Here is a 24,971-nt window from a genome sequence, read left to right as displayed (position 1 = left end):
CTATCTCAAAGGTGAAAGGAACTCTCCACTGAAATCCACTGCTTCCCAAGGCAGCCCACTTTGGGATAGCGAATCACTGGGAAATTGTTCTTGACCATGAGACCTAAATTCACTTCTTTGCCACTTGCCCTCGTTGTTCTGGGTTCTGCCCTGTTGCAGAAGACACTCCTGTAGGGCAAACTAGGATCCTGTTGATGTTTTCCAGAAACGTGCTCCTCCTTGTGACCCTATCAGGGGTTCTCTTGGCAGAGATACCCGCACAGTTTGTCGTTCTCTTCCCCGGCTCATTTTACAGACAAGGCAATCGAGGCAAACAGCACTAAGTGTCCTGCCCAGGGTTGTATGACTCCTAAGTGTCTGAGGCCAGATTTGAACACAGGAAGATGAAGGCGTCTTCCTGACTTTAATCGGGGCACCCATTCACGCGCCACCTCACTGTGGATTGTCAGAAGCACAGAGAGATTCATTCATAGCAGATGGGATGCTCTTCCCTTTCCCTTCTTTCCTTCAGTGATGACAGGAATGAGCTGTATTAGAGAAGGGAGAGGAGCCTGAATGGGCACTGAGACCTCACCTCTAGTCCCATTTTGGCACTAATTTTCTACACGTAATATCTATATATAATTTTCAAACCTGCCCTCCCTGCCTCAGTTTTTCCTTTGTAATGAGGTTAATAGAACAGATGCCCGTCCTATTGACCCTCAGAGGTGTTAGGGCCAAAGCCTGTCACAGATGCGACACTTACAAAGGATCCTAAGACAGCAGGCGTTCTCAGAGGCTGCTGTTTGTCCCCCCCCCCCCACCTCCCATCCTCCCCTGAAGGGAAGGAAGCTGTCAGCCCTTCTCCAAATAGCCACGGTCTTTCCAAGGGAAAAAAATGGGCGAGACTGGCAGATGTCATCTTGGACTCTCCTACACTGAGGTTTCAACAACTGCTCTTTGAAAAAAGAGCTTGTGCCAGGGCTAGATGGCGTCTAAAAATGGAGAAGTCCCAACAGATGGACAAGCCACCCGGGAAGGCATGTTGTTCTTTCCTGGCTTCAGTAGTAGAATGAAGGCGTCAAAGGGAGCGCATCATGGTGGCTCAGTGGGTAGAGAGCCATGCATGGAGTTAGGAAGAACTGGGTTCAAATAAGGACCTCAGACACTTCCTAGCTGGGCAAGTCACTACACTCCAATGGCCTGACCCTTGCCTTTCTGTCTTAGAATTGTTAATAATAATAATAATAATTGTTGCTAATAATAAGATAGAAAGTAAGGATTTAGGGGGGGAAATGCCAGGCAGGGGGCTGTGACATTTTGGAGGCAGTAGGCTCTAGAGGGTAAAGTGAATGCTAAGCCAAGAACCAGAAGGTCCTAGGTTCGGATCCTGCCTTGGACATCGACTAGCTATGGGACGGTGGGCAAGTCATTAAAATTCTCTAGTCTACAATGATAAAATAAGGCTAGTACTCATGGCACCACCTCCCTCTGAGGGTTGGAAGGCTAAGATGAGGTCATATTTAAAGCATTTTGCAAACTTCCAAGGGTTATAGGAATGCCAGCTTATTGTTGTCCTGCAGCTGATCAAGATGAATCATACCAGATGCACAGTATGGACTGCACACGTCTGGCTATTGCAATTTCAGGTAATTCTGACAGCCGGGGAGGTAGGTAAACAGGCTCCTTTGAAGGAAAACAGCAAGCACAGACAATGAGTCACAGGAGCCGACCATGAAAGGTGACCATTGTGGTATGGCGGAGAGTACACCAAATCCTGTCTCCTTCACTTACGGGTTGTATGGACACAGGCAACTCACGTCACTGTTTTGTGCCTCAGTGGCCTTACCTGTGAAATGGGGATGAGGATTCTTATAAAGGGGAGATGATAATACTTTCTTTTTTTCTCTTGGCACAGACTTTATTTTTTATTAAAAATTTAAGACATTTTATTTTACCAATTACATGAAATAGCCATTTTCCACATGTCTTCCAAAATTATTAGATTCAGATTGTCTCCTTTCTTCCTCCCCCTGACCCCTTCCCAGAGATAAGCAGTTTGATCTGGGTTATACAAGTATTCTGCAAAACATACTTCCATATTGGTCATTGTTGTAAGAGAATATTCACAGAAAACCAAAACCCTGAAATAAAAACCCAAACGTATGCTGTGATCCGCATTCCAACTTCTACAGCCCTTTGCCTGGAGGCGGATAATATTCTTTGTCCCAAGTCCCTCAGAATGGTCCTGGAGCATTGCATTTCTGTTAGTAGCAAAGTCTAATACATTTGGTCATTCCACAATATTGCAGTTACTGTGCACAGTGCTCTCCTGGTTCTGCTTATTTCACTCTGCATCAGTTCAGATAGGTCTTTCCAGCTCTTTCTGCACTCATCCTGCTCATCATTTCTTATAGCACAATAGTATTCCATGGCCAATATGTACCACAGTTTGCTCAACCATTCCCCAGTTGATGGACTAGGAGATGAGAATTCTTAAACCCATCATCTTTGATGAGTTATTTCATTTGTGTCTGATTCTTCATGATCCCATTTGGGTTTTCCTTGGCAAAGGTATTGTACTTGTTTGCCATTTCCTTCTCCAGCTCACTTTTTACAAATGGGGAAACTGAGGCAAACAGGGTTAAGTGACTTGCCCAGGGTGATATAACTATTAAGTATCTGAAGCTGGATTTTAACTTCATTACTCCAGGCCCAGTGCTCTCTCCACTGTACCGACTAGCTGCCCCAAATACTTAATCTACCCTACTTTACTGCATGTGAAACAAATGGATGTAAAAAGTCTTTTGTAAAAAAAAAAGTGCAGGGAAAATGTAATTAGTATTTCTCTTGGCATCTTCACAAGTGATTTAACTAGGTCAGTGGAGAAGAAAGGATATACACTCCTTGAGGGCAAAAGCTATTTTTTTTTAGTCTTTTTTTTAATACCCTGCCCCATCCTCACGGCACCCAGCACAGTGTTGGTTTATATCCCTTCAAAAAATGCCTGGAAGATTTAATTATTGTCACAATTTCACTTTCTATAAACCAGTCCAGAGAGAAAGAAATGCTTTATTGAAAACTCTGTCCACCTGAATGACATATTCTCCATAAAGAAATCTGTGAAATTCTCCAACTCCCAGCTGACAATTAATGTGAATTATTTCCCTTCTAAAATAACATCTTGAGGGTAGCCATGTGGCTCAGACAGGCCTGGAGTCAGGACAAACTGGGTTCAGATGTGGCCTGAGTGGCTCAGTGGATTGAGAGTAAGGCCTAGAGATGGGAGGTCCTAGGTTCAAATCTGACCTCAGACACTTTCCCAGTCAAGTCACTTCCCCCCCCCCCACCATGGCCTAGCCCTTACCACTCTTCTGCCTTAGAACCAATATACAGTATTGATTCTGAGACAGAAGGTAATCAAATGTGGCCTCAAATACTTCCTAGCTGTGTGACCCTGGGTAAGTCACTTAACCCCAATTGCCTAATCCTCAGTCCTCTTCTGCCTTGGCAAAAGGTGTGTTTAAAAAAAAAAAAGTTCATTTGTTGTTGATGCAATTTAAATTAAAACTAGCTGTGTGACCCTGGGCAAGTCACTTGACCCCTGATGCCCAGCCTTTACCACTCTTCTTCCTTAGAACCAATACACAGTAATGATTCTAAGACGGAAGGTAAAGTATTTAAAAAAAATGGTTATGAACCCCTGGTTTAGGGTCTCAGGTTCCTGGTCTGTAAAACTGGATACAAATGGTGGTGAGAAAAGGGCTTTCTGAACCTCAAAGGACATGATAAAATGAAAATTATTATGAGTAAGGAAGGTCCTCCATCTCTACTCCATCATATATTTCAGAGGGCTTTTGGAATGGGAATGTGTTGAGCCACAGGTGCTTGAGGGAAGGGAAAGGAGATAATGGCTCCCACGCTGGAAGGAGGCTCAGAGAGCACCTTCTCAAATGCCCTCACTTTACAGATGAAGAAAGGAGACCTAACTGACTTGCACCAGGTCACCTAGCTGCTAAGTTTCAGAGGTAGGACTGGAACTCGGCTCATCTGGCTCTATCCTTGGTCGCACCCTGCCTTCGAGGCTCCTTATTCCTTCCCAGTAAGATGGGGAACGGCAGATCCTCGCACCAGCAGGATATTTTTCAAGCACCTTCCACCACCGTCAAGTCAGGAACTGAAAACGATTCTCTCACCACAGAGGAGCGAGTGATTCTTCGAAGGAGGGACGGCTTTTTAGAGGGCTCTGAACATCAAAAAGTGGTTTTCTAAGCTCAGCCTTTAATAAAGCATGTTGGTGATAAGATGTTCAATCAGGAAAGACGAGGCCATCATAACAGCAATTTTTAAAAATATGTATATTTTTAATTTTAAAATTAAATTAAAAAAAATTTAAATAAGGTATTAGCCTTACGAGTGCCAGGTTTGTTAACAGCAAAAAACGGAGGGACGGAAAACATTTCAGAGCTGCTAATGAGAAGATGAGCCCCATCCAGGGGATTTAAGTTCCTATATTAGCGGCTTCACCCCTCTTGAATCTTTAAGATGGGCTCGGCTGGAGAAATTCCTTTAGAAAGACTCACCAGACTAAGAAGCGGGTATCTGATTCGCTTCTAGCGGAGCTCTGTGGGTATATTGCCCTTTTGATTTCCAGGGGAAGGCACGCTATCGAATGCTTTATAAATGGCTTCCAGGTCTTCTGTTCCGTTTTCCGCTCATTCCCAAGATGAATTGCAGCCCGCGGAGTGACTAGAAGCATCTGGGCATTACGTCCCTCTTAGAATACTGGGAATGGTCTCACTGGACCCCTGTTTGCTTCTATTAATTTCCCAGCGGGGAAAGGGGGATGATCCAGTGCGGACAGACTTTGGGACCTGGGCTGCTGCAGCCTGCGGGGCTGCGAAGAGTGAGGCACAACTGAGCCGCCCCCACTGTGGTGCAGGGGAGCTGCTCCCGTAGGAAGGGAGATACTTTAAGCTACCCTAAGAGCGTCGTTCTAAAAAGCAAAGTACTAAAAGCTTGTAATGAACTCCTCCAAAGTCCTTATCAGAGCTTCCTTGTTTGAGAAATGGCGTGGCGGTACATGGGGTTAATTGTGTGTAAGAAAGCTGGAGCTCGGCCAGTAAAAGACATCAGTTAGTCTGCTAAGTACACAGCCAGATCCCAAATAGCCCCTTAACCCAGGACAGCAAATGAATGGGGTTTGATCACTGAAGGGAAATAACAGAACTGACGTATGATTACGAATGCCAGCTGATCAGTAAGTTATCATTAGGACATAAAGGGAAGGATCCTCACTGACGCTTGCAGGGTGAAGATCAGTGTCAAAACACATCTGTGGGCCAGGCTGACATCGGAAGATGCCTGTATTTTTCAGTTTTCTATTAAAATTGAATCACAGTCTAAGTAAATAGAGTTTGTGCAGATGGAACCATACAAAGCAGGCTTTAATTTTCTGCAAACTGTCTGCCAGTGACCTGGAATCTATTTCAAAACCTATTTTTGTTTCTTAAGAGTCTGGTATGTCAGGCTAACACAGTCCAGCCTACTCGGATCCAGAACCTTCACATTTAGAAATTAAAAACTCTGTAGCAGAAGCACATAAAGCGTCATAAGGGCTGAGATGAACCGTTTCATTTTAATCACCAGGGGAAGGATAACCAGCTCTGCCATCCCCTAACCCAGCATCAATAAGCTTCTAGTGGGTACTTGCTAGAAGAAAGATGGTCAAAGGGCTCTTCGAAGTAACTCTGTCCAGATAGGAATTTGGTCTATGGAGACTTATTTTGAGGGAAATTCATTTGATAAAAACATATATGTGTAGGGAGTGGTGGTGATAAAACTTTGGGCAGCAATGTGAAAAAAATAAATCAATCAAGTAATCCAAGAACCAAACATTGGGGGATTCAAAAATCCATTTTTATAATTAATTGCAACATATTTGTGTTGTACATATACATATAGATGATATAAAATATGTATATATATATATATATAGCACAAGACTTAAAACAAGCTCATATTACTCTCAGATGACTGTAGCAGATAAAGAAAGGGTTTAGTTCTTTTCAGCTCAGCAACAAATCCACTCTCACTCATCGAACTCAGATTTCTTATCATCAGAGGTTTTTAATCCATACCAGTCACAAAGCAACATTCTCAAATTTTTAAAGAGATATTAATGACGAATCTTTAACCAAAAAAGCAACTAGCATCAATCACTCAATCAATCAATAAGTATTTATTGTCTATTGTGTGTCAGGCACCAGGGATCCAAAGACAAAAATAAGATGTTCCCTGCCCTCAAGGACCTTACATTCTATTAGGGAAGACAACTTGTATAGATAGGAATGTGCCTGAGATATATAAACAAGTACTGGAAAGAGAAGGCACTGGGAGTTGAGGGGAGATGAGGAAATGTGTCATGTAAAATGTGGCACTTGATGTGAGTCTTAAAAGGAAGCTAGGGGTTCTAGGGGACCGTAAAGACGGTGTACATTACAGGAATGGGGAATAGTTAGTGCAAAGGCAAGGAATCTGGAGAGGGAACAGCAAGAAATCTACTTTGGCTGGACAATAGAATACATGAGGAGAGAACTGGGAAATAAAGCTGGAGAAATTTGGAACTGGGTTATAAGGAGATTAAACTTCCGAACAGAAGAGTTTATAAATATTTGAATGGGATAAAAATGCAAGATTTGGACTCAGGAAGACATGGATTCAAATCTCACTTTAAACGCTTCTTAGCTGTGTGATTCTGGGTAAAGCTACTTAAATTTTCTGTGCCTCAGTTTGCTCACCTGTAGAAGTTAAACTTATTGGCCTCAAATGTCCCTTTCTATGCAAAAATAGGATCCCAGGACCCAAAAGACAATAGGGAGACACTGGAAGACAATAACAAAGTAAGAGAATGACATATTTGGGGTTGGAAAATCACTGGCAATTTTGTGGAGAATGGATTGGGGCAGGTTGAGAGTTGAGGTGGGGAGACAGCTAAGAGGGTGTCATAATAATAGTGCAGGTGAGGGGATGAGGGGCTATTCTGGGTTAGTAGCTACGTAAGTGGAAAGAGGTCCGATGTGGATGATGTGTTGAGGAGGCAGACATAAGATTTGAAGACTGATGGGATGAGTGCAGTAAGAGAGAGGAGCTGAGGTTGACAGGAGGTAGGAAGCCCAGGAACTGAAAGCATCATGGCGCTCTCTGTGGAAGTTCAGGAGAGGTGGCCTTGGGGGAAATGGAATGGGCTCTGATTTGGACTTATTGATTTGATAAGTTATGGTTGTCATCCAGTTGAAGTACACATGTAAAGATGGTAGCTCACAGGATATTTTACAAATTATTAAGCATTTTCCTCATTCCAAACTTGAGATATGGAGGGCAGAGTTTAGTATGCCTATTTTACAGAAGAAAAAGTTGAGGTTGATGTTAAATGATTTGTTCACAGTTGCATAGTTTACCAAGGGTCAGTTCAAGCTGAAACTCAAGCTTGGCGGTCTTGTGGTCAGCAGACTCAGGTTCCAAGTGGTGTTGCCACATACCTGAGAGCAAGTTACCGATTGTTCTGGGTGGAGGTTAATCGAGTCAAAATACCCCCACTTAAACTTGTAAGCAGATGGCTTTGAAACTCTCCTTTAAGTAATAATACCTCTATTAAGTCAATCAACCATCAGTATGAGCTTGGAGTGAACAGGGGTAGACAGTCTCATTCAATCAGTCAAAAGCACTTCAATTAGGTGCTGAGAGAAATCTGCTGGGATTAAGGAGACTCTGTTGTGCCCTCTGGAGATGGTATACAAATAGTTAGCTAGTTTGGCATCAGGGATCTCGTCATTTGGCATTGCCCTAGTGTCTGACATAGTACATAATAAAGGTTTATTGATTGATACGAATCGTTTTTTGTTAAAAATGATCATCCATATCATCAAATTAGAAATATGAGCATCTGCCAACTTAATGGTGGAAGCCCCTGAGAAGGAATCACTTGAGAGGGGAGAGGGAGAACACCCTGGCCTTTTTCTATTGGTCACTGTAAAAAGAGGGACTTCTGAACGTCATAGGGCTTTATTCAGGCTTTTTCATGGGAATCCCAGCAATTCCTACGTGACAATTCCACGTGACAGCAGAATCTGCACCAGGCGCCGAGTGTAGCCTCGATACCCGGAAGAAAGGCAGCTTTAAGACTCTCTACAAGAAACCTAGCAGAAAAGCTACACCCTCCCTAATGGAAAGCTCAGGAGTATCCCATAAAGGGGAGAAACAGACTGAGCATTCAAGAGCTGAGTTAACCGTTGGCCATGTTTTCTAAGATTGAGCCTCCATCATTAGGGGCTCTGGATGTGGGATTATGGGACATGTTTTATACTAACTTCTTACCACGTCACCTTAGTCAGTGGATTAAATGCCTCCTTTCTAAAAGTGAATTAAATCTGGCTGACTAATTATCATCAACTGAGAATCACAAAAAAAGCATATTCCTAAAGGGTAGGAAGTCAGGAGCCGAGAGAGACACACTCCCAGCCCCTCTGGAGGAATTCCTAGAAGACTGAGCAGGAGCAGGTGAGCCCCAGGGCCCCTGAAAAGCAAAGAGGTTGAACTAGGTGACCTCTACGAGCCCTTGCAACTCTAAATCTATGATCCTTGTCACTAGCCTGGTACCATCTCTGAGTTTAGTATTTACATCTATGAAATTATAAGGCTGGGAACAGATCTCATAAATTTTATTTGTAAAATATCTAAAAGTTTACAAAGCATTTTGCTCCTAATAGCCTTGTGAGACAGACAAAGCAAATATTTTTTATCTCATTTTTACCTATGAGAAAACTGAGGGTCAGAAAATTAAGTGACTAGTTCATGATCAACACAATCAGAAAATGTCCAAGCCAGATTTTAAACCTAGTCGAGTACCTTCAAGTCCTATGCTGTTTTCACTCTAGCACAGTTACCATTTGATCTTTATGGTCTTTCTAAGAAATACAATTCAAGGGGCACAGCTAGGTTGCTCTGTGGATTGACAGCCAAGCCTGAAAATAGGAGGTCCTGAGTTCAAATTTGACCTCAGACACTTCCTAGCTGTGTGACTCTGGGAGAAGTCACTTAACCCTCATTGCCTAGCTCTTGCTGCTCTTCTGCCTTGGAACCAATACATAGTATTGATTCCAAGATGGAAGGTAAGGGCTTAAAAAAATATTTTTTTTAAAGAAAAAAAAAAGAACTGACATCTGAAAGATATCTCTAACATACTTGTAAACACTAGAAATGAATAAGTTTTTATTAACACCATCAGGCAGGATATTAGCTGCAGGTTTGAGTTTACAAATATTCCTGCAACCATCATCACTCTTAACTTTAATTAAAAGAATACAGGAGGCAATGAGCTTATTGAAATGGTAAGTCTAACAAGGAGGCATTGTCACTGGAGATTAGCAAATAGGGTAATAACTCTGATGCAATTTTGGAATCCCTAATTAGCTTTTTAAGTTTGCTCAAAGTATTTTGGGGGAAAACAACCTGTAATAACAATACTTTAATTATTCAGGCATGAATATGAACAGAATTTTATTTTAGAAAGAAAAAAAGCATAACAACTACTTTTCAAGTAGTAAAGATGTTAACCTAACATATAACTCCAGAAAAAAATGTAGATGTTTTAATACCTCCCTTCCTGTGTGCCTTACTAAAGAAGCAAGAATTAGGAAACTTGGACACCAAGTCTAAATTTATGCCAAAGAACAGAATATCAGTTTGGTTAGAAAGTCAGTCTTCTTAATGTCAAAAGGACAGGGAACAGAAGAAGAGGAACGAATGACTTAACATATCGTTTAAAATAATTTTGGTTAATTTAAATTCTCTTTTACAATACATAGCTCTTTATGTCTTCCAACTCTACTAGTTTAAACTCCTTTTGTTTATTTTAACTTAATCAATCAAGAACTTGGAATACCCGGTCTTTCACACATAGTTAGTCATTAACACTTAGTAAGAACACCCTTTACTAGAAATGGAAGTTCATACCCTAAAAGACCACAAGCACTGTCCCCCCTTCCCCAGTATAAACCCTTGAAGTACATTCTTAACCCTATTCAAGAGATATATGAGGATCCTAGGATTAGGATGATCTAGGAAATGACTTTCATGGGTTGGACAATACCTAACTAAACCAGGAAATTCAGATGATCCTAGAACCACAAAAAAGATAACTTTTTTACTTTTTAAAAAATTCTAACTCCAGCTACAAAAAAAACAATTAATTTTTAGAATATTCTTTAAAGTTCTGTATTAGACATTCTATGAGGACAATGATCAGAAGAACTTGCACATAGTACATGAAAAAAGAACATATTAAAAAACCCTCTGTTCTAACTGAAGAGAATAATGTATTAGGCCCAAATGAAAAACTTTTCAATTTTATTCAGTCAACATTAATTGTTTAATTACAGCAAGAAAAACCCTATTCTAGAAAAGGATGAGAAGGTATAGAAGAGGGCACAATTCTTGTTCTCAAGTGTAAGGCGGAAAGGGGTTAATTATAAAAAAAAGGTTGGACTGGATTATATTTGAAATAGGGTCACCAGGAATTTATTCCAAGAGATTTATTTACAATTTATTTACAAAATATAGAAAGAATGAAGTAGGAAATCAGAGAGAGGATAGAGTAAGATATCTACTCTAAGCACTAAGTAATTTACCCCCAGCCCCTGGCTCAACCCGGCCAGGGAGAGTTAGTTCTTAGCCAGCCTCGGCAAAGCCAAGGGCCTGGGGAAGTCTGTCTTCAGAAGTAGGTCTCTCCTGAGGCTAGTCTCTTCAGAAAATCCAGGAAAGGAATCAGCTTTTTTCACTCACCATGTGTCAGTCCAAAGGGAGAGATTTAAGAACAGCCTGACCAGGAACAAGGTCTCAGGTCCAGTCAGCAGATTCTTCACTAGCCTCCAACTCAAACTCAGAACTCCAGAAGAAGTGAAGTCCAAGTTGAATTCCACTCATGAAAGTGTAACTCCCTTTTAAAGACACTTTCTTTTGCATCACTTCCTGTGCCTTCCCCTAATTTTACATATACCAATCACAGTTGAAGCTTTGCTTTAGGACTGCCCAGGGGCTGTCAGTTTGATTCTGATTCATCACCCTCTATTGCACACCCAGGTCACAGACCTCACTAAATGATTAAGTGGGATGTTTACACTTTTGGTGAATAGATCTAAAAATGGGCAAATCTCCCCACTCAACTGTACATAGCATGTTTGTACTTTTGGTGATTAAATCTAAAAATGGGCAGGAGAGTTAATTTAATTTTTACAATCAGGGGAGAGTTAATTAATTTCATTTTCATAATCAGGGGAGAGTTAAATTTAATCTTCACACAAGTTTATAATCTAGTAAATGATGGCATATATTCCCACAAAACCAATGCAAAGTATTTTAATAGAGCAATGAGTGCAAATTAAATGTAACAATAACTTGGACATAATAAGTACCTAGTACCTATTTACTGAACTGAGTGCAATTCAGTGTTTTCACTGTATCAAAGAAGAGATGTCAGATTTTTTTTTAATAGGGATGAAAGATTTCCTGAAAACAATTTGAACTGGAGTTTGGAGTTCAAGCACATAAGTTGGTGGAGGTGAAATTCTGAGGAAAAAGGCATTAAAAATCTTTTTGTTTCTCATCACCTTCCTTCCCGAAAAGCAGGTAAACTGGCTTGTGTGGAAGGCTGATGAAGGAAATACTATAGCATGATGTTGGTAGGATGGAAGTAGGGAGCAGAGATAGCTAGAAAGGGCTAGGTTGGCAAGCAATTTATCCAAACATGCCTCAGGATTCTTGTACAGAGAAAATTCATAGAAACTATCAGATAATGATGTTCCAAATATGTTTAATTCAAGTAGGTATGAAAAGATGTCTTGGGCTCCTTACTCCATTCTAATTCTGCAGGATCAACCCACTGTAAAATTAAACTTAAAACAAAATGGCAAAGAAAATGACAATTGATACAGAAATAAATTTAAAAACAAAAATGAAAACAAACAAAAAATCCATCTTCACCAAAGTTTGTGGAAAACACAAACACATTTATTGGTAGTATTGGTCAATACACAGAATAAGATCTACAAAGAGCATAGCATTTAGAAGGAAACATTACTCAATCTGTAACTTTTAAAAATGTGCTGTTTCTGCATCTATTTCACCAATTGTGCACATCTTTGCTGATTTGTAAAACATTCATTCTGAATACCTTTTTAATTAGGTTTTAGAGGATTCCATTTTAGGATTATTCTAGTTTTTCTGTGTTTATGCCAACTAGAATTAGTTTTGTTTGTATCTAACTTAAAAACAAGCGTATGTACAAGCCTACTATGAAGCAGTAATTTTATAAAGAAATTCACAATAGATCTTTTAATAAAGATAAAACCACATAAAGCAGCCTCGATCTGGATACAGAAATATAAAACAAAAACAAATGAAGACATGAAAAGAATAAGAGAAGCAAAATGCATAATTGTATTCTACAATTTCTAATTCTAGAAACTCTTCAATTAGCAGTAGCTTGGGTATTTTTGTTAAGACAGTCATAAGTTTGCTAAAAACAATTTTCTCATTTCTTCCAATGAATAAATTTTAAACTTTCAAATTTCTTTTCTTAATAACCTAATAATATGATTTATAACATTCCAGAAGTATTAACAAATGAGGGCTTCAGCCTTACTGCTGAACCTGCAATGTGATTTGGGGGCCAGATATGAATTTATATATTATACCCATCCATAAAGTGTTTACAATACTCAGAACAATACTATTCAGCAATGCTAACTCAGAAATATCCTATCAGTATGGGTCATCAGAGAATTACTGACACTGAAGGGATTGTTATAAAAATAATAACAAGGCCTCCAAACAAGACCATAAACAAAAAGATGAAGACATTATATGGTGCAATTGTGAAAATGTAACTGTCTTACAGGATGAAGTTTATCATTTAAAAAAATAGCACTACAGAATTAAACTGACAGCCAAATATTTTGCATCACATTCTCTTTTCCTCCAACCATTAAGAAGAAAATGAGCTTTCTGACATATTTTTGATGAACAGGAGGCTTTTGAAATGAAACACTAAAGAAGAAATGGGAAATCAAACAGAGAAAACGGAACTTTTCAAGCTTGTTTTGCACAGATACCAAAGCAGCCTGAAAATAAAAAAAACAAATTAAACAATGCAACCACCCCCTCAAAGACACTATAACACCATTAACACAATATTACCTGAAAAAACAACACAAATAAATAACATAAGATTGATTCAATCACTTTTAAAGAAAACAAAAAGTAAGGACTGAAATGTAGCTTATTCCCAAAGCTTTGTTTCGTGACAGAACAAGAAACTATATGAGTGGGTCCAGATGTGTGGCTTCCTAGCTATGGGGAGTTCCTTGTTAGTTCAAGAGAACAGATCATCTATTTATCTATAACATATAAACTTAGTTACCTGGGGCAGTGAGAGGTTAAGTGGCTTACCCATGGTCACACAGTCAATAAATGTTAAAGACTTGAACCAAGGTCTTACTGGCTTACAATATTAGCCTATCAACTAGGTTCATAGACTTAGAGCTGGAAGGAACTTTAGAGGCCACAGAATCTAACCCTTTCATTTTACGGACAAGGACACTGAGGCCCAAGGAAGTTAGGCAAATCTTCCTAGAGTTACATAGCTAGTAAATATCTAGGGTTCAAACTCAGGTTTTCTAGACTGCAGGTCTAGCACTATCTCCACTATACTCCCTAGCTGCCTCACTACCCATATAACCTATCAATGTGTTAATATGGGATTGCTAATCAGTGTTAAATATGAGTTTTCATTCTTCTTTCCCTCCTTACTCTAGAGAAAAAAACCCACAATGTTATAAAGGCAGTTTTGCCTCAATGAGAATACCTTGTACCATATCAACTTTTCTTTTGCTAAAAACTGCATTTAATTGGTCCTTGTGATAAGATAAGGTTTCTGGATTGAGGATTATTATTCATTTTATTTTCATTCTTTATTAATCCTCATGTTTTATCAAAATTGGTTCCTGCTACTCCTAGGCTGTATTAAAATGTTAGAATGTGTCAGAGGTAGCTTTAAAATACTTTAGACTTTAGAACAGTTAATTCAGATCAATAAATCTCCCTTCTTAAAGGGTAACAAATACACTAAATAGTATAAAAGCCAAATGATATAGTACTAGCATTGTACTGGGAGAAGCATTTTGGGAAATTTAGAACACAGCTGAGAAGCAGGCATGGGGCACCTGCCTTCTTTCCATAACTTTAATGTACCAGTTCAGGCTGATTTTCCACAAAGGGAAGAACACCACTGACATAGTATGCAATTCCAAGAGAAAGTAGTGCAATGACAACAATCAGAAGCAACACGCGCCAGAAGCCCAGATCCTCCACAAACTCCTGCCATGTGGTTCGGAAACTTGAGAGTACTCCTTCCCCTTGTTGTAAATTGGGATTGAGGAGAGAATGGCTTTCCATGGCACTACAAAAGGAATAATGATATAAATGACTGTTATAAAAGATAAGACAATATAAGATACTTAAAATACTTCAAGTAGCAAGAACCCCCCCACCCCCATACTCTTGTGAAAAGGACAGCAAATCCACTTGCTAACACAAATATAGGCAGAGACACACATGTATACCACCACCACCACCCCCTACACACACACACCTGTGACTATAATTACTTATACTCATGTATATATTTACTATTTTTGGCCTGCCATCTGGGGGCTCAGCACGTGTTTTGGCCCTAGGTTGGTCTACACTGGATGGTAAATTGTTATAAAACAGGGATTCTTGATTCAGTGTCTAGGCCAGAATAATAATCAAAAATACATTTCAAATGAAGGAGTCACTGTGAGACCTAGTAGAACAGACTAAAGAAAGGCATCTCAAGAAGGCCACTAAATAAACAAATATATAGCTCATCTGTTTTTTGTATAATTTTAATCATGATTTCATATTTATATAATTGTTTTGCTGATGGTTATTGCATTTATAATAAAATTAAATTTTGAGAAGTCTCCCAACAGACTCTAAACCAAAACCAAAATTCATAACAAGAAAATATTTAAGTGAATGTGAACTCATGAATAGTTATATTCTGTGGGCAAAATCACAGGTCAGGAAATTGCCAATATATTTCTTTTAAAAGTGGCACACAAACTTGAACATAGTATTGCAGATGTAATTTGGTTAGGGCAGGGTAAAGTATACCTATCGCCTTATTTTGGATTTGAGGCATGTATCAAAGCAGCCTAGGATGTCTCATAGTTATGTGCAACCCCTCTATACTTTAAAGACATTTTTAATAAGAATTAACAAAGGCATTTTTAAAAGTTTAAAATTAAATTCCAACACAGAAAAGCCCTAAAAATAAACGGATAAAAGAGTTCAGGCTGGAGAAGTCTCTGTTAAACCTTAATATAAAATCATAAGAATACAGAGTAACTCAGGGACCAGATCAATGTCACTGAATATGACCGAGCTAGTAGCCAACAATTCAAAGTCAAGAATTAGGTATAAAAAAACAAAAGATTCTGCAGAATTATTTCCATAAAGGAATGAAGTTCTGGTTCCTTTAGGATTTCCTTAAACAACCATATTCAGATGTTGATTTTTCTTTCAAAATACTCTACTTTTTGAGGAAAATTCAGCTATACTATGAGAGTATATGCTTTTAATGCCTATTATTAAACTTTCTCAAGTCACCTATATATATCAAAATAAAAAATAAACTATCAGATTAAAATGCTGAATATATTAAAATGCTAAAATACTTTGAGTATGACAATCTATACTATGTTTCTGGTTCCTTGTGAGGTGTTATTTCTTAGCTACCATACTGGAGGTAATGAAAATTTTGTATAAAATTGTTTGGAAAATTAGCTCACTCCAGTTCAAAGAAACCAGTTAACCTTTTTATAACCAAACAAAACCTTTGTATCAATGCTATATTGTTAATCCTCCATGCTAGCCAATCCCCTTAAGCTTTATTTTTAATTTAAGAAGAAAACTAAGGGCTTAAAAATCCATTGATTTTTTAAAAAGAGAAATCATAAAAAGCAGAGTTCAAATATTACTGTTGCTGTGAATAAAGGTAGCAACATATGCCTTCAGTAGGCAGACTCTTTTTTAAAATAAGTCTTTTTTTCTCTTCCCATTAAATATTGCATAGTAATAAGATAAAATTTAGTCTTGCAAAATTGCCATGAAGAGGAAGGGTAGAGAAGGAAAGTTGAATAACATAGGTATTAGTTTATTTTTTAAATGTTAATATATTCTTTTAGCAACATACATATCTATAAATAGAGGAGTACAAACTCTCAATCTGAAGCTAGTTAAGGAGTTTACTAAAAGGCATTTAAAAGCTGAGAGGCAACTAAATGGTGTAGTGGATAGAATGACAGGCCTGGAGTTGAAAAGTCCTAGGTTCAAATCTAGCCTCAGAAACTTCTTAGCTGTGTGACCCAGGGCAAGCCATCCTTCTCCCTATACCTCCATTTCCTAGTCCTTACTACTCTTCTGCCTTGGAACTGATACTTGTATAGATTCTAAAACAGAAAGTAAGGATTAAAAAAGAAAAAATGGAAATCAATACTTCAAATAGAGCTACTCAAACCAACTAATCACCTTCTGATTAATAATAATCACAAATGAGTTTAAATGAAGTTCAAGATAAAAAGATACTAAGTGGCCCTTAATGGATCAAATAAAAAATTTCCAATACACACTAAACAAACTATAATACTTTCTATTATAAAGCATTCTAAACTAATAGTAAACAAAATTGGAATACTGTCTTTGAGTTGTGTTAGAAGATTATCACAGTTTCCAGAGATCACCATTTATAATAAATAATGAAGATATGATGTTATTAATTCAATTATATGGCATTCTGACTATTGTAAAAATAAGATTATTGACATTATTTTGTGAATAAGACAGGCTTGAGTCAGTAAGTTGTAAGAAATTCTTGGAATTTTAGAACTGAAAGGGATACTTAGACCGTCTAGTTTATATTTCCCAACCTGTACAATACTAATAAAACTTCTAAATTCTCTAACTGTCCTGAGAACAGTGGCTTGGGTGGGTTTGGGGGTCAGGAGACAGAGAACAGATTTGGAGACAAGAAAGGAGTTCAGAATGAGAAAAGCAATATGTCAGCTGAAGGTATTTAGGTTGGTTTTTTTTTTAAACCCTCACCTTCTGTCTTAGAATCTGTTCTAAGGCAGAAGAGTGGTAAGGGCCAGGCAATAGGAGTTAAGTGACTTGTTCAGGGTCACACAGCTAGGATTTGAACATAGAACCTCCCATCTCTAGGCCTGGCTCTCAATTTACTGAGCCATCTAGCTGCCCCCACATTTAGTTTTTTTGTTATTTATTTTAATGTACAGTTTTAATGAAGGATGAAATCAATGTTTAGGTCAACTTTCTTCTTTTCCTAATGAAGAAACTGAAGCCCAAGTACGTTAACTAATGTGACTATGATTTTATGACCGAGATCATATGGCTAGTTAACGACAAAGCCATAAATAGGCTGAGATTTTACATGTTGAGGCAAAGATAAAAGATTAATATAATTCACCCTCAAATGAAGGTGTGAGGAATCCTTTGTTTTCAATCCAATTAAGATCTGAAGTCAATTTAAGGGGCACATGAGATGAGAGCTTCTTGAACACTTTTCTCTTCTGACCACTTTTGTTTTTCCACATAGGCCAGAGGCAGAACCATTCAGGGTCTAAATGTGCAGTTCTTTTCTCACATGCCACTGGAAGGAAGTTCTATTATCACAGCAAACCAATTTTTTTTAATTGAAAATTTTTATTTAATTAATTTAGAATATTTGTCCATGGTTACATGATTCATGTTCTTTTCCTCCCCTCCTTCCACCCCCTCACCCCCATAGCCAATGAGCAATCCCACTGGGTTTTACATGTGTTATTGATCAAGACCTATTTCCATATTATTGACAATTGCATGAGGGTGATCATTTAGAGGGCAGACCAATTTTTAAGAAAGAAATGTAAAAAAAAAAATCCTAACCTAATCCCTATTCTACATCACCAAGAAAAGGTGATAAAAGGGAAATGTGACTAGTTTGATTATAACTAGTTTACCTGGAGGTTGCAAAGAAAAATAAGGAAGTAATGTTTCACTTCAGAAAGTACAGAGTAAAGGAATATTCCATTTCTAGTTGGCCTTGACTTCTTTGTTTTGGTTTCCTTCTAGAAAAATTAACCTTTAATTTATTTTTTTTTTTAATAAAAGCACTCAGAGATTCAGGTTCTGAGTGCTTTGAAAGTATCTACATGAAACAAGCAAATGCTTGGGGGTGGTGTTAATGGTCCCCAGAGGGAACACTGGCCAACCTGGAAATGGAGAATAGGAAGTAAAGTATAGAGGAAGTAGGATAAAAGTAGAAATGATTGATAATATGCAAAAAATAGTATTGTTAGGAGAAAACTTAAGACAGAGAAAGTGAAAATAGTCCCTTTTTTCCACAGGAGAGGATTTTAACAAATCTAATAAATAGATCAAATGTTAACAAGCTCAAATTCTAAGCATACTTCTGCAAATTTGGGAAGAAAATGTGGAGCACATTACTTTTGGCCTTGCCTTTTCACTTTATAAGACTCAAAATACTATTAAAATTAAACAGGTTTCTGCTGGATACTACTCCTGAAGTCAGTGGAGCCAGCGAAGTTGGGAGAAAGGGCAAGATCAGTTTATGCCCTTGCCCTATCTCATGATCTCTTTTTGTCAGTTACCTTAATAAGTAAGGTATTTCTAAATCCTGTTAAATCATAGTCTCAATGCTTCTGATGCCCTGAGAAACTGAAAGTCAATTTAAAATAACAACTTCTGTTTTAAAATCACATACTTTTTTCTCCTCTTGGAATCATCAAAAAATCATAAAATATTAAAGCTGAAAAGAACATAGAGATTATCTAATATAATCTTGTTTGACAGGTCAAAATGATGAGTTAACACCTGAGCTAAGTAAGGAGAGAGTAAGGCTGCCCTTGATGAATTCAAGTCAGTTGGCCCTCATCTATATCCTCAGGTCCTAAAAGGACTGACAGATTATGACTGCTAAAGGTATTACCAGTGATACTTAAAAGATTATGGAAAACAGGAGAGGTACCATAGATTGGAGATGGGTAAATATCCTGTTTTAGAAAGAGGAAAAGAATAGTTTGCAAACTATAGGCAGCGGTCTTGACTTCCATTCTTGGGAAAAATCTAAAACGGATCATTAAAAAGATGGCTGGGAAGCACCTAGAAATTATTGCAGTAATTACAAAGAGTTAAGACAGTTTCATCAGACTAATAATCTTATTTCTTTTTATTTAACAAAAAAATTGTAATTTGAGGTAAAAAAAAAGACAGACATGGAGACAAAGTAATCAGAGCTATATATTCAGAGAAATTAAATACAAGAACTTACACAATGATGACCCCAAATGATCTACAGGCTAATACTAGTTTTTTTTCTTATTTTTAATGTTACCCCAGAATTCTAAATACCTTTCACTTTCAGCAGTCTGCATGGTTTCCAGCTTAGAATGGGCTCCTCGGTTAAAACCTTTCACCTCTTGTTCTTCCAATGATTCCAGCAATCGGATGACATCTTTATTCACTCCCCTTCGCTTTGCCAATACCAGAGGTGTTGCACCTTGGTGGTTGCTTTAATTGGAGAAGAAAAAGCCCCCAAAACAAAAACTTCATTATGAGAATAATAAATAGGAAGAACTTTGATTCTATTGTATAAGTTTTTGATATATGTTTGGTACTAGTATACAATTGATAAAAATCTAATCAAAGTGACATTCTTACTTTATCAACTTAATTAACAAATATTCATTATTCAATAAATATTTGTTGAGTGCTTGCTACAAGTTAGGGCTAAAGGAAATGCATGGTTCTTGACCTCAAGGAGCTTACACTCTAGTAAGTGTTGAAAAAGCACATACATGAATAATCATATTGTTCAAAATGAAATAAGTGGCATAAGAAGGTTACAAAGGATTGTGGAAGCACAAAGGAAGAAGAGATATTATTTCTGAGTAGGAGAATCAAAGAGAAGGAGTATGTAAGCTAAGCTTCAAAGGGGTAAGATTATGGCCAAGGAAGCCCAGTAAAAAGCATTAACAGTAGTGAATAAAGGATAAGAAAAGGCAGGGAGTTTGTAAACCAAAGAGTATGTATTGGCTGTTCAGTTTAGTTGTAATAAAGGGGACAAGAGGGAAAGGTAGTGAGGAATAAAGTTTGAAGGGAAGTTTGGGGAATTGGTTTTATACCAAATTCAGGAATGATAAAATTATTGTGTAGGCACTGAGTTGCCACTTAAACTTTCTATTGTCTATCCATAACCAAGCTTTAATGTGGATAATAAATTATCCAACACTGCTCCTAAATTAAGATCGGTCACTATATGGAAAACTATGAGATAGAGAGGCAGCAAGGTGGCTTAGTGGATAGAGCACTGGACCTGGAATCAGGAAGATCTGAGTTCAAAACTGGCCTCAGACACTGACTAGTTATGTGACCCTGGGCAAGTAATTTAACCTCAGTTTGCTTTAACGTACTGGAGAAGGAAATGACAAACCATGCCAGTATCTTTGCCAAGAAAACCTCATATGGGGTCATGAAGAACTGGACACAAATGAACAACAACAACGTGATAAACATAAAAAAGTCTGGTAAGCCAGTTAGTAAATATCATTAAATGAAACCAAAAAGTAAATTTTTAGTCATTTACAGAAAACTCAGACTTTTTCTTAAACTCCTTCATACTTGTAATTATCATTTTATAGGGATATTTATACTATATTTATACTATATTAAAAATAACTCGGGCAAATAGAACTTTTTCAGTTCAAACAACTATTAAATTGACATTCAATGGGCTTGTCTGACGCCTGATGTCTTTTAGTTCTAAATGTAAAGCAAAGGATACTTGAAAACATCACTGCCCAAGCAAAACTCATTGTTATTTTATTCTTTTAAAAAATCATTGCCTTCTGTCTTAGAATCACTACTGCATATTGGTTCTAAGGCAAGAAGATCAACCAGGAACTTCTGTCTCTAGGCCTGGCTTTCAATGCACAGCCATGTATTCTTTTTTCATTGCTTCAACACCATCTTGACTTTGGCTCTTTTTTTAAAAAAACACTTATCTTCCATTTTAGAATCAATACTGTGTATTGGTTCCAAGGCAGAGAGTGGTAAAGGCTGTGCAATGGGGGTTAAGTGAATTGCCAGGGTCACACAGCTAGGAAGTGTCTAGGAAGTTCACCTAACTGACAGGGAGCATTGAAAGGTGGTCCTGGAAGAGAACACAGAGAGGAAAAACTAAAAAAAAAGAAAGCATTTATAGCATTCTTCCTATAATAGTGTGAGCAAGGCATGATTCTGGCCCAGGAGATTGAACATGGAAATGGTTAGTGATTTATTTAGTATAAGACCCCACCAGATGGCCAGCCAAGCCAACAAAAATAATGTCAACAGGACAGAAACTGAACCAGGAAGAGAATTGTAGCAAACTCTTAGTTTCTTTCTCCATGGCTCTAGTGGAAAGAGAACCACTTACAGCTTTTCTCTGATTTAGAATATTAAAACAGATGACAATGCAACAACAGCTGCAAAAATAGACTTGCACAGAGATGAAATTTAAAATTCAAGCTTAATCTTAGTGTAGTCTGACATCTATCACACTCTGAGATCAGCCTAACATTAGGGAATCACATCACAAAAACATTAGAGATCACCTAATCCAATTACCTCACTATCAGAAGAAACTAAAAGCTAGAAGGTTGAGATGTTTGCCTGAGATCACAAAGCCAATTGCCAGCAGGGCACTAACCAGTAAGAGAATGTGGCTTTTGAGTCCCAAGTTTGCTACTCTCTGGCTGTGGGACCTTGGAAAAATCTTTAAACTTTTAGGACTCCTGGCTTCCTCTTGTATAAAATTAGGGGTTTGGGGCAGCTAGCTGGCTTGGTGGATTGAGAGTCAGGCCCAGAGATGAGAGGTCCTGGGTTCAAGTTTAGCCTCAGACACTTCCCAGCTATGTGACCCTGGGCAAGTCACTTAACCCCCATTGCCTAGCCCTTACCACTCTTCTGCCTTGGAACCAATATACAGTATTGTGTGGTAAGGGTTTTAAAAAAATTAAGGCTTCATCCCTGATGTGCTGTGCCATGTGATCAGAGCCAACTCAAATCTTATTAACATGTCGTGCTGTTTTCACATAAAATACTTCAGGCCATTGGTTCCCAAAATTTTCTACTAGTTTAATTCTGTTGTTAATGATTTTATTAATTAAATAAGATGGCAAGGCTGGATAAGATGTGTTTAATTGTGGGCTTAGTGATAGGGGGTGGGGAGTGGGGGGGAAGGAGTCTTTAAAAGCAATAGATTACTTACCAAATGTCAATTTTGAGTCCATTGGAAACAAGGAATTGTATAGTATCCACATGACCACAGAGGTGAAGGGCTGTGTTTCCTTGATAATCTGTGGCCAGGAGATCAGCACCAAATTTGTGCAACAATTGGCAGATGTCTACATTTCCTCGGGCTGCTGCAAGGTGAAGGCCTGTACGGCCCCTGCTGTCACGAATGTTTGGGTCAAAGCCACTTTCTAATAGCCTCTTGGAATAGTTAAAATCCCCATCAATACAAGCCTGCAGCAGAGGTACATTCGTTTGAGAAGAATCATTTACAAAAACATAGGACATTGCTCTGGCTGTGATAGGTCACCTGCAATTAAAAATGAAGCAGTGAGACTTGCTGAGCTGAATAACGTCAAAGAGTCAAATACTTTTGAAGTTCCATTTCTTCTCAACCTCAACTTTTGTTCCTAATTTACTATCCCATTAAGCAGAAGCATAGACTTGTATAAAACTTTTAGTATTTTAATAAATATTTTCTTTTCAATTTCTTCATACATGTTAGAGACAAAATTAGAAACTATTTTGAAGTTCTGATTTTAACTACCACTAAGCAGACATAGTAAAAGGTTTTTATTGATTGAAACAAAGGGGGGTCAAACATTTATTTTAAATGTAAACTTTTATGCCAAGGGAGACTGCCCCCAATTGGCTTTTTGTCAATGTGTCTAGCAAACATTGGTTTGCATTCTCTCTCTTTTATTTCCCTCATCTCTAACTATTGTAGTTTCCTCTTAGAAGGTGCAATATTGTATGCACCTATAGTTAGAAAATTTTTTAGGGGTATAAGATGATTATGTCAAATGATCAATTGGGGAGACTAGTCTCCCAAATGATCACAGGGGGAATTGTGAAGCTGGGATTAACTCTCTCCTGCCCACTTTTAGATTTAATTACCAGAAGCATATACACCCCACTTATCCTTAAGTGAGAGAGGTCAGTGACCCATGTGTGCAATAGTGGATGACATATCAGAACCCACTGAATACCTCCTGGGCAGTCCTAAACAAAACTTTAGCTGTAATTGGTCCACATGAAATGGAAGGAAGTCACAGGAAGTGACAAAAAGGAATGGTCTTTAAAAATGCCAAGAGCTTCCTGTGAAGAGTTCTTTCACCTTGAACCTTACCCTGGAGGAGCTCTGGCTGACGACTGCTATTAGGACTACCACGTGGGTGAGTGAAAAAAGGCTGACTCCCTTCCCTGGCTTTCCTGGAGGTACTAGCCTCTGGAGGGGCCCCTCATCTGGAAAGATGCCTCTTGGCTAAAACCTTTGTTAACTGACTCTCTAGTCCTCTGAGGTTTCTTGAGCCCTGTCAGAGTAAAGCCATCGTTTGAGCAATGGTCTAGCTCATTAAGCTAGATTTCTTACTCTGCCCCTCTTTCTCATTTCTATACTTTCATTTTCCCTCTATTTTATAAATAAATTGCTAAAAATCATTTGGAATTGATAAATTCCTGGTGACCATACTCTCTAATAAATTTAGTTCAACCCCACACATTTTAAACAAGGCTCAAGATGTCAAACATTTATGATGTGACTACACTAGGGGAAAAAAAAGCAAAATTGGGAAAGGTCACCTTTAAAACTCAAAAAGCTACCTTTTTGAGACTCCTTTATTTAAAAAAAAAACTTCAATAATGTAATAAAAAATAACACTAATCAGCAGCTCTTAGTTAATGTAATAAAAATCTACTGGGATTTCCTTTCCATTTATCTGTTCCTTATTTACATTTGAACTACTTTATGTAATAAAAAGAGTGGCTATCCCAAAGTTAAGAGTGCAGCACTCAAAGACTGAAGAAATTCATTTATTTGGTGTTAATGAGGTCCTAGTAGAACATCTTCTAATAGGGTGATTTAAATGGAAAAATATGGAATCTGAGAAAGGAAAACTATAGAGAAAATAACTAAAGAAGTGCTTTGGTAACTATCTTCAAATATAAAAAAGGAGCATAGGATTTAGAGCTGCTTGGGATTTTGGAGAATACTCAGTTTAAAACTCTCATTTTATAGCTGAGGAAACTGTGGCTCTTCTAAGCCACAAGAATCATAAATAGCAGAGCTAGAATTCAAACCTAGTCCAGTATTCCTTCCATAGCACCACAGTAAAAAGAAGGCATAGTAGCTACCTAAAGAGAATTCTCAGAGAATCGTTTAAAAATACAGTGAAAGAATAAGGTAAAAATTTTTAGATGTTTATTTTCCAGTTGTACATATTGATGAATAATTTAACAGGTTAGTAAGATAAAAGTCATTAGCTATATTAAAGAACAAAAAGACCCAAACATCTATAATTATTTGGGTACAGTTTTGCCCACAAGGAGGGGTAGAGAAGAGAATCCTGACATTCTCTAATACTGTAATCTTAATTATAATTTTAAAAAATAAGATGAATCAATAACCAGTGCTTTCAGCTTAGATTACATTTCTGGTACTTTATTCTGAATTACATCATTAGACCACACTGCTTCTCTGCACAACCCCTTCTATTTTACTA

General features: G+C 37.9%; 1 protein-coding gene across 5 annotated transcripts in view; it reads right to left on the bottom strand.

The window, feature by feature from the left end:
- Nucleotides 1-12,013: 12,013 nt before the first annotated feature.
- The window catches only part of ANKRD46 (ankyrin repeat domain 46), a 41,463-nt gene continuing 28,505 nt past the window's right edge, over nucleotides 12,014-24,971 (bottom strand). For all 5 annotated transcript variants that reach the window (XM_016431841.2, XM_007488161.3, XM_056823261.1 and 2 more), the window contains 3 exons: nucleotides 22,448-22,780; nucleotides 19,549-19,707; nucleotides 12,014-14,494 (listed from right to left, as the gene is read on the bottom strand). In XM_016431841.2, coding sequence (XP_016287327.1) covers nucleotides 14,278-14,494; nucleotides 19,549-19,707; nucleotides 22,448-22,758 — 687 coding nt within the window. In that variant the 5' untranslated portion in view covers nucleotides 22,759-22,780 and the 3' untranslated portion in view covers nucleotides 12,014-14,277. The remainder of the gene's footprint in view (nucleotides 14,495-19,548; nucleotides 19,708-22,447; nucleotides 22,781-24,971) is intronic.

The sequence above is a fragment of the Monodelphis domestica genome, chromosome 3, assembly GCF_027887165.1.
Source record: "Monodelphis domestica isolate mMonDom1 chromosome 3, mMonDom1.pri, whole genome shotgun sequence".
NCBI lineage: Eukaryota > Metazoa > Chordata > Mammalia > Didelphimorphia > Didelphidae > Monodelphis > Monodelphis domestica.
Note: the sequence above shows the minus strand (reverse complement) of the source record. Positions and strands in the feature narration are given on the sequence as shown.